Source organism: Acipenser ruthenus, chromosome 21 (assembly GCF_902713425.1).
Source record: "Acipenser ruthenus chromosome 21, fAciRut3.2 maternal haplotype, whole genome shotgun sequence".
NCBI classification, from domain to species: Eukaryota; Metazoa; Chordata; class Actinopteri; order Acipenseriformes; family Acipenseridae; genus Acipenser; species Acipenser ruthenus.
The window spans coordinates 2399876-2417671 of record NC_081209.1 but is presented as its reverse complement, the minus strand read 5'-3'; the positions used below and the strand labels follow the sequence as shown (position 1 = coordinate 2417671).

At 43.8% G+C, this 17796-nt stretch overlaps 2 protein-coding genes across 6 annotated transcripts in view; one reads left to right on the top strand and one right to left on the bottom strand.

Annotated features, from left to right (window-relative positions):
* The window catches only part of LOC117428078 (radial spoke head 14 homolog), a 54891-nt gene that overhangs the window by 11448 nt on the left and 25647 nt on the right, over positions 1 to 17796 (top strand). The window lies entirely within an intron of this gene.
* Positions 1 to 17796, bottom strand: part of LOC117962459 (guanine nucleotide-binding protein G(z) subunit alpha) — a 36908-nt gene that overhangs the window by 5850 nt on the left and 13262 nt on the right. For 2 of the 3 annotated variants that reach the window (XM_058994279.1, XM_034901794.2), the window contains exon 2: positions 15271 to 16690. In XM_058994279.1, coding sequence (XP_058850262.1) covers positions 15271 to 15993 — 723 coding nt within the window. In that variant the 5' untranslated portion in view covers positions 15994 to 16690. The remainder of the gene's footprint in view (positions 1 to 15270; positions 16691 to 17796) is intronic. The other variant, XM_034901795.2, reaches the window with a different exon arrangement.

Here is a 17796-nt window from a genome sequence, read left to right as displayed (position 1 = left end):
TGCTGAAAAATAACACACAGCTTTTTTTTCCAACTGGGAGCAAGGAACTAAAATAGTCTTTAAGAGTTTCTGCAAATTTAGAAACTAGTGAAGAAACTAGATTCATAAAATGGCTCTCTTAAAAAGGGGGGGTGGTTTCATTTCTTAAAGACGCATTTGTTTCACATTTATGGCAGCTGCTCAATACTTAATTCTTCATATTAAAAACCACACTGATTTGTGGGTTGTGCATAACTTAATTGAGTAAATTAAATGTAAACCAAACCAAAAAAATATCCCTACTGTTTTCTTTTTTCAAATGGAAACAACCTGCAACCTAGAAACGCTCTTCTTGAGAACAGAGGAGGACCTGCATAAATGCTGCACATAACTTCCTGGTGCAGCATTCATTCCCTCCCCCCTACAAAGGGAAAAAAAGGGATTAATTAACACAGTCCGTCTGCAAGAGCTGGACACTTAGCCACTGGTTCCCATAGAGACGGTCAGTAAAACTGCAGCCTGAGAGCTAGACCCCCCTTTACAGCACTGCAGTGACCTTTATCCTCCCACTCAAGGACACGCAGGAACAGCAGCACAGACGCTGTGAAATGGCCAACGGGATCATTGCAGTATTGTTTTTCTAGCAAGGTCCTGCAAACCAACAGGACCGTGGTCAGCCAAGACGGCAATGTGTTTGCTCGGTGTGCGGACATTCCTCAGTGATTTTTTAATAACGCTCCTCGTTAATTAGTCTTGAAGTTGTGCCACCCCTGCCAAAGCAAATGCTTGTACCAGCCCTCAATCCAAGCCTGTGATGTACCAGCCCTCAATCCAAGCCTGTGATGTACCAGCCCTCAATCCAAACCTGTGATGTACCAGCCCTCAATCCAAGCCTGTGATGTACCAGCCCTCAATCCAAGCCAGTGATGTATCAGACCTCAATCCAAGCCAGTGATGTACCAGCACTCAATCCAAGCCTGTAATGTATCAGACCTCAATCCAAGCCTGTGATGTACCAGACCTCAATCCAAGCCAGTGATGTACCAGCACTCAATCCAAGCCTGTAATGTATCAGACCTCAATCCAAGCCTGTGATGTACCAGCCCTCAATCCAAGCCTGTGATGTATCAGCCCTCAATCCAAGCCAGTGATGTATCAGACCTCAATCCAAGCCTGTGATGTATCAGACCTCAATCCAAGCCTGTGATGTATCAGACCTCAATCCAAGCCTGTAATGTATCAGACCTCAATCCAAGCCTGTGATGTACCAGCCCTCAATCCAAGCCTGTGATGTATCAGCCCTCAATCCAAGCCTGTGATGTACCAGACCTCAATCCAAGCCAGTGATGTACCAGCACTCAATCCAAGCCTGTAATGTATCAGACCTCAATCCAAGCCTGTGATGTACCAGCCCTCAATCCAAGCCTGTGATGTATCAGCCCTCAATCCAAGCCAGTGATGTATCAGACCTCAATCCAAGCCTGTGATGTACCAGCCCTCAATCCAAGCCTGTGATGTATCAGACCTCAATCCAAGCCTGTGATGTATCAGACCTCAATCCAAGCCAGTGATGTACCAGCACTCAATCCAAGCCTGTAATGTACCAGCCCTCAATCCAAGCCTGTGATGTACCAGCCCTCAATCCAAGCCTGTGATGTATCAGCCCTCAATCCAAGCCAGTGATGTATCAGACCTCAATCCAAGCCTGTGATGTACCAGCCCTCAATCCAAGCCAGTGATGTATCAGACCTCAATCCAAGCCTGTGATGTACCAGACCTCAATCCAAGCCAGTGATGTACCAGCACTCAATCCAAGCCTGTAATGTATCAGACCTCAATCCAAGCCTGTGATGTACCAGCCCTCAATCCAAGCCTGTGATGTATCAGCCCTCAATCCAAGCCAGTGATGTATCAGACCTCAATCCAAGCCTGTGATGTACCAGCCCTCAATCCAAGCCTGTGATGTATCAGACCTCAATCCAAGCCTGTGATGTATCAGACCTCAATCCAAGCCTGTGATGTATCAGACCTCAATCCAAGCCAGTGATGTATCAGATCGCCACACTGGAGTCGACTGCTTTTATTTGCTGTATTCTACAGGCAGTTAATAATGGAGTCAATGAATTTTTGGGTAATTGGTTTCAGTGGCAAATAAATGTGTGGGCGTCTGGTCACCTTTTCTTTAACCACTGGACCACACAGCCTCCCATGTTTCCAATCTTTCCAGTTGTTAAATATTTAGCATGCTGAACACACACTGACAGGGTATTGTCAGTGTGTGGGTGGTTCCTAATGGATATATTTATCTTCTTATTTGCAAGCACTTTCTCCTTTAGAATGAACAAACAAAATATGATTACACTTGACATTTTACTGTAGTACTGAGAAATCCAGTGCCGTACAAAGATATTGCATTAGCAATGCTGACACTCATTAAAACCAAAAAACCTAGTGAAGAAGAAGACTTTTTGTTTGAACGTTTAGTATACTACTAAACTATGTAGAACTTGTGTGTTTGTTCAGACGTTACCCTGTACCCCGTGTGACGTGTTATTAACCCTGTGATGCCCATTCATAGTTACGTTAGTTACATAAATAAAGTAGCTTTTCACATTTCAAAAATGCTTGAGCTTTACAGGGTTAATATGTTTGAATTGTGATGACAGCTTGATCATATCCTAATCCTTCCAGGGTTTAAACCACAACAAAAAATGCCTGTTCAAGACATGCACTACCTGTCTGGGAATAAAAAAAAGCAAAGAAAAAGAAATTGAGACTAAGGCGTCCGATGGCTCGGGAGTGCTTGTGCAGCGTCGGCCCGGAGGCTGCACGGCCGCTGTGTCACATTGATCGTTCTTATGCATTTAAATGCTCCCGTATGCTTTCAGACGGAGGTGTTGGCGCGCTTCATTAGCGGTGGAATCAGTGTTCTTTGTGCTGTGCCCTTGATATCTGGTTGTGAAGTCGGTGCGGTTCTATTGAATAGCCGCTGGAGGTGCAGTGTCTCGCAGAGCAGCCTTGATGTATGGCTGAGCCAGCGGAGAGCTGGGCGGTGCTGGATCTGTGTGTAGGGGCAGCAGCTTGCTTTCCTTTTTTTGACTGTGCTGTACTGCATGTGTTACATTGTATACGCTAACGAGATTGCAAACGCAAAGGAGCCAGCGTACTGGGGAGAATGGGAGCCACGCCCACATGCCAACATTCCGCACGGAATACGATGAGACTGTACAGTATTCAAGAATAGCGTCATCTTGGTAAAATCTCTGATTCTTTTATCTTCTTTATATGTGCATGCCATTGCAAAGCGTGTCATTTCATTTTTTAAAGGGGCGGTTGCATTTGAGCCTGTTTATACTGAGGGTCACCCTGTCCTCTTTTGTTTGGGGACCGGAAGCCCTTGCATGCAAGCCAGGTTATTGCCAAACAGCAGCTTTGCATTATTAACATGGCAGGGGCAGCCTTCCTCTTTTGTCCGTCAGCTAAAACATGACAGCGGCTGAATATTGAATCTTCAGGTTTCCATAGAAATTTCAAATCATTCTTTAAACACAGGCTAGAGGCTGTTCAATATTAACCGCATGCACTGAGATAAACAGATAAAACAGCTCCCGACTGTTAATGGCAGTGGAAGCTTACTGGTTAACCAGCTGGCCTGTACAAACCCAGCACCGAGTTTCTCGCTGTTAGATCTGTTTGTGAGTTCACAGCTGCACAATGTCACTGGAATCAGCTGTGAATTAGTTGCAGCTCTGACCATTGTAACCCTGTGTTGCAGTGCATTCAGCACACAGCACACTGAACTAGGTGCTCCGGATAGCATAGTATTGATCCGTCTCAAGCTTTCTTTATTTCAGTTGTATCACCATCATTCATCAGATATCTCTTTCGATACACCACGACATTGAAAATGACACTCGGTTGAAACCCTTAGTTTTATTCGGATGTCTTGATGGATCAATGAGAATGATCTTCAGTCGGAGGGATCTGTTGGGTTTTGACAGTACTGTACATGAATTGTTTCTGTAAATATGTGCACAGTGAGACATCAGCAAAATGAAGTTGCTGCAGATATTTCCTGTTTCCCAGCACTTGGATCGCGCAACGCAGGGTTACACCCAGAGATTTTCTGTTCTGAAAGGGGCATTCAGAACAGAAAATAGGAGGCACCAAACGAGCAAGATGGGCTGAATGGCCTCCTCTCGTTTGTAAACTTTCTTATGTTCTTATGTTCTTATGTTCTTATGCCCGTTTCTAACAGAGGCTGGCGTGGCACACTCCCACCGCGCCGTTGTTGTTTTAAGACATGTGGGCCAAAGCTGTTGTAATTTGGCATCTGCTCTGATCACATGAAAACGAGTTGAGCTCTTACTGCCTCCGACTCGACGCAGAGATAAGGATAATGCAAACGTATCAGTGGGTTTTTCACCGATGCAAGGCTGCTCTCCGTTCAGAGGGAGCTGGCAGGGGATTGAGGTCTCATGGTTAGGCTCGCTGTCATACCCTTGAGCTTGTGAGCGATTGCACTGCACTGATAAACAGTAAACACATTGAAAATACTGCATGGCCCCTTCCAAGGAGCTTCATGAGAAGATCTCAGAGTTAACCCATAACCCACAGACCATGCAAAGACCTTGCTGTACAATATATCTCTGTGTGCTGTGTAAAACACCTGGATTACTAGACCACCTGTGCTTTATGTTGGTTTACTGCAGTCATTCTGATAAGGCACCCTTTCATCTATAAATGGAAGTGCACCTGTAATAACAATCTGTGCCAATACAAAGCCAGTAAGCAGCCTGTGCAGCACTGGTGCCAATTATCCTGACAACAATGTACACTTTGCTTTTTGCTTAATTAAAAAGATTATGCTTGCTAAGTATTGCCCCCTCTTCTCCCCCAGTTACTACGGTAGCTAAACACTGGAGCATTGCCAAATAATTGCACCAATATCTTATCTTTGTATAGTAATACACTATAAATTCAGACTGAGCTGGATCACCCAAACCAATTGAAGCTGCACACTGGGGTCTAGTCTATAGATCTAAACCTTAACACTCCTGTAAGTAGCGGTAATTCAAATAGAGCCCTGTGATTTTACATGCACACTGGCATGTGCTGTTCGAGACGTTGCTTTCATAACCTTGGCACAGAAAGCAGAGCCCCAGTGTGGTTATCTAACCAACAGCAGTGTTCTGATCCACCACTATGTAGATCCATTGAATTGCCTCATTTGTTCCCTCCTATCAAGCAGTGGCATTGTGTGCCGAGCAGTAAGCGTGTACACAGTTCTTATACAATTAAACTGTGATCTGTGGAGGTGTACAATAAAAGGAACAGGATGGCAATCTGCATGTTTTAAACATCTTTGATGCTGCCCCTTGTTAATATTACAGCTCTGTCTTGACCATCTGTGTGTGCTAAGACAGCTTGTTTTGTGCAGTTCTCATGGCTGAAAACATGAGATGATGAGGAGAGATCTGCCACCGTCGGGACTAACGCTGACACGTACTTCATATTGATACTGGGCACTTAACACACGTCTTCTAAGGGTGTCCCTCGCCCAAGTACTAATAACAAATTGAATGCATTGATCTCTACAACTGGATAAACAGAGGGCTTAACATATCAAAGCAGCAAAAAGAAGAGTTCAGCTGAGACAATACCCCAGATGACCTCCTGAAAACTCATGAGCACCGTGAGGCTCCTACAGTATTTAATCAGCACTCTCATACAGTATTTAATCAGGACTCTCATACAGTATTTAACCAGGACTCTCATACAGTATTTAATCAGCACTCTTATTAATGTGCCTTCTGGGGAGCCCAGGAAACCAACATCAATATTTAGATGCAATATTCAGAGCAGGTAATATGTGCAAGTGAGGTTCTGCCATGTGTTTGCATTACTGACCAGCTCTTTGTTCCCTTTATAATGATGGTATGCAAATGTACTGTTTTTATGGAGAAGTGCATATTTACTACAAGTACGGTATGAAGCTCTTTCTTTGAGAATTAATAAAAGAAACGTCGTGTAATATGATTCAAGAAAGTAGCCCTCTGGGCCCTCAAGTTAACATCCAGGTTTTATTTTTTATTTTTTTGTTTTGTTCGTTTCATTGCATGTTCTTAACGTACGTGTGGACTGTGAACTGATATTGCAGCTCGAGCTTTTTCAACGAGGAGTGTGAATTTCAGATCTGTGCGTGGGAGTGTTTCAGAACATCAGAACTGACAATGAGCTGAGAAAGCTTTAAATTGCCACTGAATTTTAAAATTAACAGCACAAAAAAAACGCTCCTGAATCTCGGCGCTGGAAGCAAACACTTTCAAAACTGCTGGGGGAATGAGTCCAGCAGCCAGAGGTGTCAGTTTACATGATAAAAGGGGGTGCTGCTATGAATGTGGCTTTTCATGTGGGGCGGTGATGGCTTTCAGATACTGATCTATTGTTTCAGCGTTGCTACAATAACTTGATTGTGATTAAAAACGTACAACAGCAAGCTCATCTCTCTCTTTCTGTTTTAGAGCTTGGAGCAAATCACTTATTTTTGAATACAGCTTATCTTTCTCCATCTTTTTGTTTTTTATCCCGGCTATATAAGTTCTGTTAAGAGCTGTAAATACTTATCATTTGAACAGCAGGCACCACCCACACCCAGCCTATCTGTATAACAGCCTGATAAAGATATATGGGAATCAATATTTGCACAGATTTGAGTAGCACATGATGAGTGAACAGGGGAAAAGCAAACTGAAACGGTAGCGAGGTGACTCGAAACAGCAGCGAAAGAATCACATTCTAACTGGAGAACTCTTTTGTATTTTAAAATGTCTTAGTAGTAGTAGTAGTATGTATTGTTGGTATAAAACAAGATTGTGGGACACTTTCAGTAAAATAAAACCCTGTTCTTCATAAGGGAGAGGGATGAATATCCATCCCACAGGTTCTGCAAGTACATAGCTTCAGTAACACAACACAGTGGAGAACTCTTTACTCCAAATCCTCACAGTGCAAGTGAGTCTGAAGTCAGCTTGTATTTGTTTCAGAACTGTAATGGGTGCTTTGGGGTTTTCCTTTCAGAATCCAGCTCAATGTGTTTTCAAGTGCTTCTTTTCATTGGGCGCCACAGTCCCATCTCCTTCCTTTCAGTAACATCTATTTAAGAAGAAAAAAAGACGCTTCCATCCAGACTAATTCACTTAAATGAATGCAGACTGTGCGACTGTCGGGAGTCCGAGGCTGAGCTGCTGGTTTTGTCCAGACGCCGGTGGGTCCCAGTCTCTGAAGTCACACTTATTTAGTTTAGTGTCAGGGGATATTTCGTGTCAACGAGGTACGCTGGCCCTCTGCTTCGTGTCTCTTTCGAAGACTTCAAGCTGCTGTTAATACATGCACAGAAGAGTTTCTTAAAGGATTTTTCTCCTGTGCTTAAGTCAAGTTAAATACACGACAGCAGGAGCCCAGAATTCCTGCAGTAACTTCTCATCTGAAAGCTCTCTGTGTGTCACTGAGCCGAACAGAAGTCACGACAACAACAACTAAAAGTATACTCGCGTTCCCCCCGAGTTTTGGAAACCCCATTGACCGCTGTAAGTAACAGTAATGATCAAATATAATATGTTGTCTGCCAGGGTCAGAATTGCACAGAATCCTATTGAGAAGAAGAAGAGGCAGGGAGCGTGTCTGAACTCCACACTGTTGGCAGAAGGAACCTCTGTGAGGGAGGAAACACATTTTATTAACACAGTGTTCAAAACTAGATGCGCACTGCGAGTGGGTCAAACCCACCAGCTTAATCACAGGGCTACATCTCAGCTACCTAAATACAATGATCGAAATACTGTTTAGATCATTATTAAAGGGCCAGCAGATTATTAAAATCCAACATATCTTGCTATGACGTAGTCTAAAGGCGTGGCTTGCCGTTGGGTGCAAGCTGCACTGTGTTGTGTGAGTGTTTTGGACTTTGAGCCGTGACTCACGTTTGACTCTGCAGTTAAAATGAGCTTGACTAGAATTGGCTCTGCAGGTGGGATATATGGGACAGATGCTGCAGGGAAGCAAAGAACAGAACCTGAAAGAGGCTGATGCTTTTCCTTTCTGCTTCCCATTGTTAGGGCCCTGCATGTCTGTGCTGCGTGCATCAAACGTGTCCCACAAAAGAAACAGCGCTGAATTGGAAACTCTCCTAGATCTGCCTGCTTCCTGCTGGCTTTAAAGCTAGAATCAGCTGAGCGCTACAACCAGCGCTGACATTTATTGTGTAGAGTACAGAGACTGGCCTTGGAGATCTGTTGGGTCAGCTTACTGTACATTCAGTCTCCCAGGGTGGGGATGGTGCAGGATTGATCATGACAGGATTTTTGCAGTTTTACCACACTTTGCTTATTAATATGCTTTACCAGATCTTGCTGTTCTTTTCAAATTTTACCTACAGCATGCTTTACCATGTTTTCATTATACTTTGTTTCACTGTGCTTTGTTATACAATGGGAAACGTTTATAAGGCTTGAGCCGGGGACGATATCTGAGACAACAAAGAGTGAACTGTATAATTACATTGAAACCATTCTATGACTTATTTATTTTCGATGGAACATCAGGTAACCAGATCACTGGAACGCAAACACGTTCTTAGAACGCAACAACGATTCTATTTACATTTGTTCTACTTATACCAGTTCTGTTTACGTTGGTATTGACAAGCTGCATGTACTGTAAATGCAACCTTATCTAAAGTCAATGTTTTTTTCTGTCATTGAGGTATCCACTGGCTGACCAAAGAGACCGAAGTGTCATTTAAAGGAAGTTTGTTTGAACTTGTTGTAACATGGCGTGCAAGGGGGCAGCCCAATCACACGTAAGTGGGCCCTATATATTGCAAGTCTTCCTATTTTTGTTACATCATCCTCAGCGCTTTGGCACTGGCACTGGCACTTAAATACTTAACAAGAAGCAGGGTGGATGTACGGTATTATAGAAAGACAATTGTGCTGAAGAACTAAAGTAATTTCAAAATCCACGACTGTTTTCATGATGTTAAATCTGGTTTTCTCTCCCAGGGTTAATTTATTGACCCACTTACAGTATTAACATTCATACATACTACCTAAATATACAAATACAGCAAAATGAGGTCCAGGGAAAATCAGGGTTACACATGTTAGGATGGCACTATTAAGGTCAACCACTGTTTAGATCATTAAAATAATGAGGAAGACCATGCTTTACATACAGTATTGCCATTCTAACTGTGAAGTTGCTGCACTGAGTTCAAATCCGATCTATAATAATTGGGTCTCGGTTGGGCATTCTGATACAAGCCAGCGAGTCTAGATAGCATGGCAGACAGTCTACAGCATGCCTGCTTCAGCACGAATAGAAAGGCACTGCTGTTTCCCTAACAGTGTCATGCTACAGTGGAATAACCCATGCGCTAATCACATGATTAGGCTCTTCTCAATAGAGTATTGGGCATGTGTGTGTGTTAGTGTGTGCATGTGTTAGGGCAGAGTGAACACGCTGACAGTAAGGGTTTAATAGGTCACTCCCCATATAACCACAGTTAATTGCTTATGGATCTCCTGTGGAACTCAGAGCTTCCTCATTCCTCTTGACTTGCAGCTGATAAGTGGCTAATTAGGGAAACTTCCACATTTGTGAAAAGAGGCTTTTTGGAAGATGCAGACCCAGTAAAGCAAGCTCTGTCTGAATGTAGCCCTGCTGGATCACTGTCTGAATGTAGCCCTGCTGGACCACTGTCTGAATATAGCCCTGCTGGATCACTGTCTGAATGTAGCCCTGCTGGACCACTGTCTGAATATAGCCCTGCTGGATCACTGTCTGAATGTTGCCCTGCTGGATCACTGTCTGAATGTAGCCCTGCTGGATCACTGTCTGAATGAATCCCTGCTGGATCACTGTCTGAATGTAGCCCTGCTGGATCACTGTCTGAATGAATCCCTGCTGGATCACTGTCTGAATGTAGCCCTGCTGGATCACTGTCTGAATGTAGCCCTGCTGGATCACTGTCTGAATGTAGCCCTGCTGGATCACTGTCTGAATGAATGATGGTGGTGTTTTATAGAAAATTGCATCAGCAAGTTAATCCTTGCTTCCTGTAAACAGAAAGAGCCGAAGCGTGGAGAAATTGGACCGATTCAAGCTTCACTGGGCAAAGGACGGCAGGAGGCTGCTTTGAATCGTAGCGTTCACTGTTTTCACTGCGTATCTCTTTTATATGTTACATAAAAAAAAAAAAATTGTTGTGCAATAAACTAGATATTTTAGAGTTAGATAACAACATCAAAACATACATCTTACAAAACCCATTATTATGGCTTAGGTCACTGTTCCTTTATTATTATTATTATTATTATTATTATTATTATTATTAATAATAATAATAATAATAATAATAATAATAATAATAATAATAATAATAATAATAATAAAACAGTATAATCCCTGCAGTTGTCATGTAATACAGTGGAAAAATTTAAAGTTTTAAAAACCCTAAACTTTGATAACAATAAAATATGAATTTGACTTGCAGTTTTGACAGCCGCCATGGGGCGATCCAAGCCACTATTAGCCCCCCAAAGGATTTAAAGCGAGTCACACTGAATCTTTGAAGTACTCAAGGCAGATGACCTGCATTGATATCGAACAGCGAAACGACTTCATTCGTTAGCTTTAACTTGAGGGTTAATAAACCTGCTGCTAGAATCTAGATTTTAAGTTTATTCATGAAAAACAGTCATGCATAAAAAAAACCCAGCAAATAGAGCCCATAACTGATTGCATCCCTGCAGCTTCTTGTTAAATAAGTGCCCTTTGTGAAATCGAATTGAGTATCTCGGCTTTCTACTGCAGTGATTGCCCTGTGTTCATTAGACCTCACTACAAGAACAAATACATAAATAAGAGAAGAGGTTATAAAAATAAAATGAGGGCTGTTGAGTGTAGTCGAGGGCTGATGTTGAGAACCTGCTGCCTACATAAAGCCTTGCTTTAAAAAAACTGCTTGCATGAATCAGATCAGCTAAATAAAAATCATCTTGGCATGCAGTAAATGTACAGCAGAATGAATTAAACCAGAATGAAAAGATGGATGTGATACCTGTCTGCCCCCCCACCTCCCCTCCCAACCCTATCCCATCCTCTTCCCCTTGCTGACTCATCCAAATAGCTTTCAAATCAGTCCAGCGAGAAGATGGGAAACAAATGCATACAATAGCATACATATATGTAACAGTATATTATCTATACAAGAACAGTGTACTGATAGAATGCTTATTGTAGACTTCCGAAGCTGGTTTCTTTTCTTAGGGATTGTACTGTTAGCAGTGAAAAAGAGATGAGGAACTCAGGAACGCAGCTCTTCGAGCTGCTGAGTGGCGTTTTCTTTGCCAGCCCACAGCACAAGACTGATTGATGACACTGCACATGCTCGCAGGGAGCAGCAGCCGCCCTTGCTTTCAGTTTGAGCCTGTATCCATCAGTCACATTGTTGAGGCCAGCAGGCAGTAGAGAGAGAGAGGGAGATCGTGGCCGATGCAAACGGTCTGCCAGGACCAACCTGTTCTGTTCACTGGTAGGGTTCCATTTCCATTTACCCACGAGCATCTCTGATTTCCTTTTTATCAGGAAGAAATAAGGTCAGAGAAAGGCTCTGCCTGGTGAGGACAGTGTGCAGAATAATATCAGCATTGGTACATGTTCACTATTTATTGATTTATTGATTACATTGAACGAGGTGTTAAAAAAACAAAGAAAGGCAGGCTGGAATAGGGTAATTTTTTTAATTTTTTTTATAAATATTAAAAAGCTTTGACCTGGCGCTCTAAACCAGCATGCTAATATTGTATTAGTTTTATTGGTCGCTATACAGAGAAATGCGATTTTAGTTTTGGCATCAGGCACAATTAAGGCTGCAGCAGTGCTGTACCTGTCTCCTGGTTTTGGGGTAGGTTGTCCCAATATTTAAATTTGCCTGCCAGGGAAACAACTACAGTAAATCCAGGTTTTACACTTCCACATGTGATTGACAGATAAGCTGCCCCTTTTCCTCTGCTGCTTGGTGTTTTGTGGTTTCTTGAATTGGTAGTTGGTGTTGCTGTCACCCACGTGTCTGCAGTTGCATCCAAGTTTTTAATTTGTTACCACGGCAACAGTGTGAGATGGAATGTTGCAAGGTGAAAAATATTTCATTTCGAGCAGAGGAGAAGAAGAGAACAATTAAAGACTCATGAAACAAGAAGAAATGGATTGGCATCCCTCCTGTTTCTACGAGACTAGCACTTGAGGCTTTCTCTGGGTAATTATTGTACCCTCCAGGGATGGAAATAAGACTGGTTCACCCATTCCAGGTTTCAGTATGTGCTTGATTAGCCCGTGTATAAGTAACAAGCTCAGGTGTGTGTTATTAAACGCATAGTAAAACCAGGAATGGATCAAAAAGCTAAGCAACGGGAGTCTTCTTTCATCCCTGCCCTCCTTCTAAAGTAAAATAAAGTGGGAGAGAAAAGAAAGTTCTAACACAGACCTTTTTTCTACAGGATTTTTTAATATAGATTTTGAAGTATTCGAAGTGTACTATAACAGCTAGCTGTAGGACCCCAAGGTCTGCGGGACTCTTGCAGTGCCCTTTGATAATGAGATGATACAGTGCTGCAGTCAGACGGCCCGGTGTTGTGTTGAGGCTGCAGAGTAAATGCTGGTAATCAGGGGATGCAGTCGGGCATGAAGGTCTAGAGCAGAGCGAAAAGCAAAACCAAACACACCAAATAAAATCACCTGGTCACGTGATATGACGTGACGCGCATTAATTACATCTTTTGATCACAAGCAGCTTAAATGAGGTCACCATTCAATATGCTGCTTTCTCAGGAAAGCGTCCCAATGCTGCTTTATATTTTCTCTTTCATGTCTACATGAAGAATTGCTAGCCAGTGCTATAGAACGGGGGAGCAGCTAATGTTCTGTGCTACCAATTCTGTACATACGATCCAGATCCACGCTGCACTGTCCAGCATATAACGTCACGCCAAACACTGCTGTTTTATTTTGTATTCAAAGATTTAGAGAATAGGGGGGAAGCTTGTTGACACCAGGCTCTCGTTTTCAGTGGTGCCCAAGACAGGAAACAATACAAAACAGAATGCATTGCTCCCTTTACATCTACACAACACCCAGGACACACTTTAACTAAGCACGAGTATTACAAAAAAACAGCTGCTGCAGGCAGGTAAAAAAAAACAGTGCATAGTGCAAGCTGCTAGTGTGAACTTAAAACTTGAGTAGCCATCAACACACACACACACACGCAGGCACGCACGCACGCATGCACTCACACACGCACACATGCACGCACGCGCACACACACACACACGCACATCGCTGTCTCTGCACTGTGCAACACTGTCTACATTCACTCTCCATCAGCAGCCCGCAGGCCAAAATTTCAGCAGCGCAGTCAGTTTAGAAACAGTATCAGAAAGATGTATCTCTGTGAACCACAAATGGGGCAAAACTAATTGTGGGTATAATGGAATTCATACAAGACTTTACTGTTGGCTTTGTGTGTGTGTGTATATATATATATATATATATATATATATATATATATATATGTATATGTGTGTGTGTGTTTTGTAATGGTTTTTGTTGCTTCTGAGTTTAGCGCTCATGAATGGTACTGTGAGAAACTGGCCATTGTAAGACATGGGCACTTTGATTCCTGACCAGGACACCCCCTGCCATCCAATCCTGTTCCTCTCTCAAGCACAGCCAGTTGTGCTGAATTTCGTAGTGATTTTGTGTTGTGGAATAATGTCCACTGAGTGATAAGTATAGATCAGCGATGCCTCCCGAGGTGACAGACTTGAAAGGCTGTTGAATTAGACCGCTAAGCCTGATTTATAAATGCTTTAAAAAATAGCCCCCACAGCGAATCACCCGTAACATGAAGATGGAGTGCTTGAATAGAACATGTGCTGCTACTCCGAGGGACAGGAAGGGTGTGCCAGGCTTGTTTTTTTTATTTTTTATTTTAGCAAACAGCCCTTTACAGTTCAAATACAAAGAGACATCTAGACCTATAAAACAGCTTTAGCATATCATCTGAGATTTCCTGATCAGGACTTGTCGTGCAACACATTACCAGCCTGAAGAGCCAGCCAGGGCTAGTGTGAGTGAACATGCATTTCATCTCGACGTGAATTGGATTGATTGTGTGCATCAGCAGTGGGACTTTTTAATACGTCTGTGGGGAGGGAGTGGCAGGGTGGGTAATCTCCTGACTGCAACGTGCATTGCCGTGCAGGTCTGTAATACAATATATTGCTATTCAGATTGCTTGCAAAATAAAGATGCTTGCTTGTGTGCAAAAGACAGGCACTGAGCAGTCTCGCCAGGAGAATTCTATTAGTTTCAGTGTTTTCAATTGATTTTATTTCATTAGCCATTTAAATAGATGTAATTGTTTGAAAAAAAGGGACTTCTAAGCACATGTATCGGCTGAAGTGTATCATTCCATTATCACTGTATTATCTAATTTAATCAAAGGTCTGCTTTCGGATCCAAAGCAGACTATGCCAGAAGATATTTGTATAATATGCTCAAAGGAATAGCAATCTCAGGTTGACTCGTGCTTTGTCGGAAGTCATTTTAAGGTCTGTTTATCTTGCACCGTGAAGTTATTAATGTTAAAAGGGTTTCAGGCATGCACTGCCCCCTCTAACTCAAAAGATGTGCACTTCTGGACAGTTTTGGTTTTCAGTTCAACATTTATATATGCAGAGCTCTGAGAAGCTGAATACAGCACTAATGTCCTGAAGGCTGAACCCTGCATGTCAGAACGCAGCAATCATACTTTCAGTGAAACAATCTGATCTGAAGTGCAGGAGGATCAGCATCACGTTGCTCTAATATTGCTCTACGTCTTTCTTTGGGAACCAGAGCCAGAATCCTAGCAGGGAAAGGAAATTATTCTAAAAACCTCACAACAGACTGCCCAAGCAAGGATGATTTCACCCACAGCAGCATTCAGAATGGAGAATGAACTTGGATGAAGGCACTAGCCAAAACGTTTATCCACTCTGACTTTCTTAGTTTTATTTTTTATTGTGCTGTAAAATCGAATGCTTTTGCACGTGTTTTTTCTACATCGACACCCCTTTCAAAGTACTGTACAGGCACGTTTTAAAGTAAAACGAATAAGAAAACAAAGAAACAAAAGAAAGAAAACAAACACACACACAAAAGACAGAAAGGGGAGCCCGCTCCTACCGTTTGATTATCTTCGTACAGCTTGAGATCGTAGCCGCTCAGCTCCACGCAGAATATTATCGCCGTGACCCCTTCGAAACAGTGAATCCACTTCTTGCGCTCGGAGCGCTGCCCTCCCACGTCCACCATTTTGAAGGTGAGCTCCTTGAAGGTGAACTTGTTCTCCACGATGCCGGTAGTCATGTCCCTGGAGCGCAGGATGTCCTCCACGGTGGGGATGTAGTCCGGAGCGGCGATGCGGTCCAGGTCGTTCAGGTAGTACGCCGCGTTGTCTTCCAGGTGGTACTCGTTGGAGCGGCAGAAGCACTCCTGAACCCCGCTGTCAGCCCACAGCCGCTTCATCACCCCCAGCAGCTCCGGGGTGACCTCCCCTTTGCTCTCGGCCGGGCCGGTGAGCGCGAACAGCTGGACTGCGTCGTAGGCACGGTCGGCGTTGTGGAAATCGATCTTGAGGGTGGCGAGCGCCCGTATGATCCTGGTGAGCGAGTCGATGGCGTTGTAGATGATCAGGGGCTTGTACTCCTTGCACGCCTCCAGGTTGAAGCCCCCGCTGTGGATGATCTTCATCTGCTTGACGATGGTGCTCTTGCCCGAGTTGCTGGTGCCCAGGAGGAGGAGCTTGATCTCACGCCGCTGCCGCTGGCTCTCCGATCGCAGGTGGCGGTCGATTCTACGTGAACGCCGGGCAGCCTCCTTTTCCTCAGAGCTTTGACGACATCCCATGTTCCTCCCGGGAGATAGGGAGAGAGAAAGAGAGCAGCAGCAACACGGGCAGCCTTTCCTTCTTCCTTCCTCCTTCTTCTTCTCCTTCTACTACGACTACTCGTTCAGCAGCAGCAGCAGCAAAGCAGGTTTGACTCTGCTGTACCGGCTATAACAAGGCGTGCAGGGATGATGAGCTTACAATCCTTGTGCCAGGTGGCGCACCCTTATCACACAAAACACACAATTATCCAATACCTGATAGGCAAACAGGTCAGCTCACTGGCTCCTAGCAGCAGGATACAAAAAAAAATAAATGCACACAGCAACCAGCGATGTACTGTTCCTCTGTTCAGAAGATGTCATATCACTACCCCTCTCCTATGGGTAGACAGTGGTTCATTCCTGTTACTAGAATGATTTCTCCCCTCTCTGCAGCGCTGCTGAAAACAGACAATCCCCTTTCCATTTCATACCCTCCGTTCCAAAGGTAAGGAGCGCACACACATCAGGCTGGTTCCTTTTTTTATTTTTTTATTTATTGTATTCTCCCGGTTGCCGTAGTGATGGGCTGCGCTATGTGATGCAGCAGCAGCAGCAGCAGCAGTAGAGATGGAGGAAGTGGCAGCAGTCTCTCTGATCGTGGTCTCTCCCTCTAGACTGGAGCAGCGCGCTGTATGGAATCAGTGCCAGCCTGCCTGCCTGCCTGCCTGCCTGCCTGCGGAATAGGGAAATGGGACAGTTAGCATGGAGATGGGATTGCAGTGACACTGCATCTCTAGAACAAAAAAAGCAAGAATGCAATAGAAATTTCACAGATTGAAATGTTTTTTTTTTTCCCAGCTACTTACACACCAGATTAGGAACAGGCAATGGCTGTACAAGGATGCCTTGTAGCAACACCCTTATGGTAGACTAGTTCAGCCTCCATGCCCAGACGATGAAGATGACATTCAATAGCTGCAGAACATGGTCTGGAATCAAACTGAAGACGTGTATCCCATCTCCAATCCACACAGCTGCCTAGCCCCTGGAATGCTTGTCTATATTTTTGTGTGTGTTTTTTTCCCCTTCTCAGCAGTCCCTAGGCTGCCTCCCCTGACTCCTAGCTGGATTGTCTTTCTCCTGTCGATTATTGCACACAAGCCCACACCTGCTCATGCGCGCCTCCAGTGTTCTGTACTGTCAGTGCAGCTGAGAGACTCCAGGAGCACCAGGAGCTGTTGTGACAGATTCACTTTTTGATTGCACCTCATTAAGCCCCTCTGAGATCATCAGACTATCAAGAACACCAGATTCTTGAACTTCAATAACCTCAAAGCATTTTTTCTCGTCATGGTATAAGACTTCACAGTACTGTGTTCATTCATTCTACAGCGTTGCAGGCTTCATTTCCATTTACAGACCAGTAATGATGCACACAACATTGCTTGTCAGCAGCGGTCAAGTTTAAACAGTGCAAGCTGCAGGCACAGTAATACGCACTAAACAAGCTATTGTACAAGCTTCAACAAATACAGCATTTTCTATAGATCACTCATAGCGGACACACTATCACAGCTGTTCCTGTCTGCAAACAGTGCTCAAAGTCTTTCTCAATTCTGTTGGCAAATGATCAGTTTATCACAATGCATACATGTACAGGTAACAGCCCTCCTAACAGAAAAACATGGTCTCCATGCTGAGGCACCTCACTGCAGTATCCCAGCCTGTATCTAAACATGCTCTCCTTGCAGAGGCACCTCACTGCAGTATCCCAGCCTGTATCTAAACATGCTCTCCATGCAGAGGCACCTCACTGCAGTATCCCAGCCTGTATCTAAA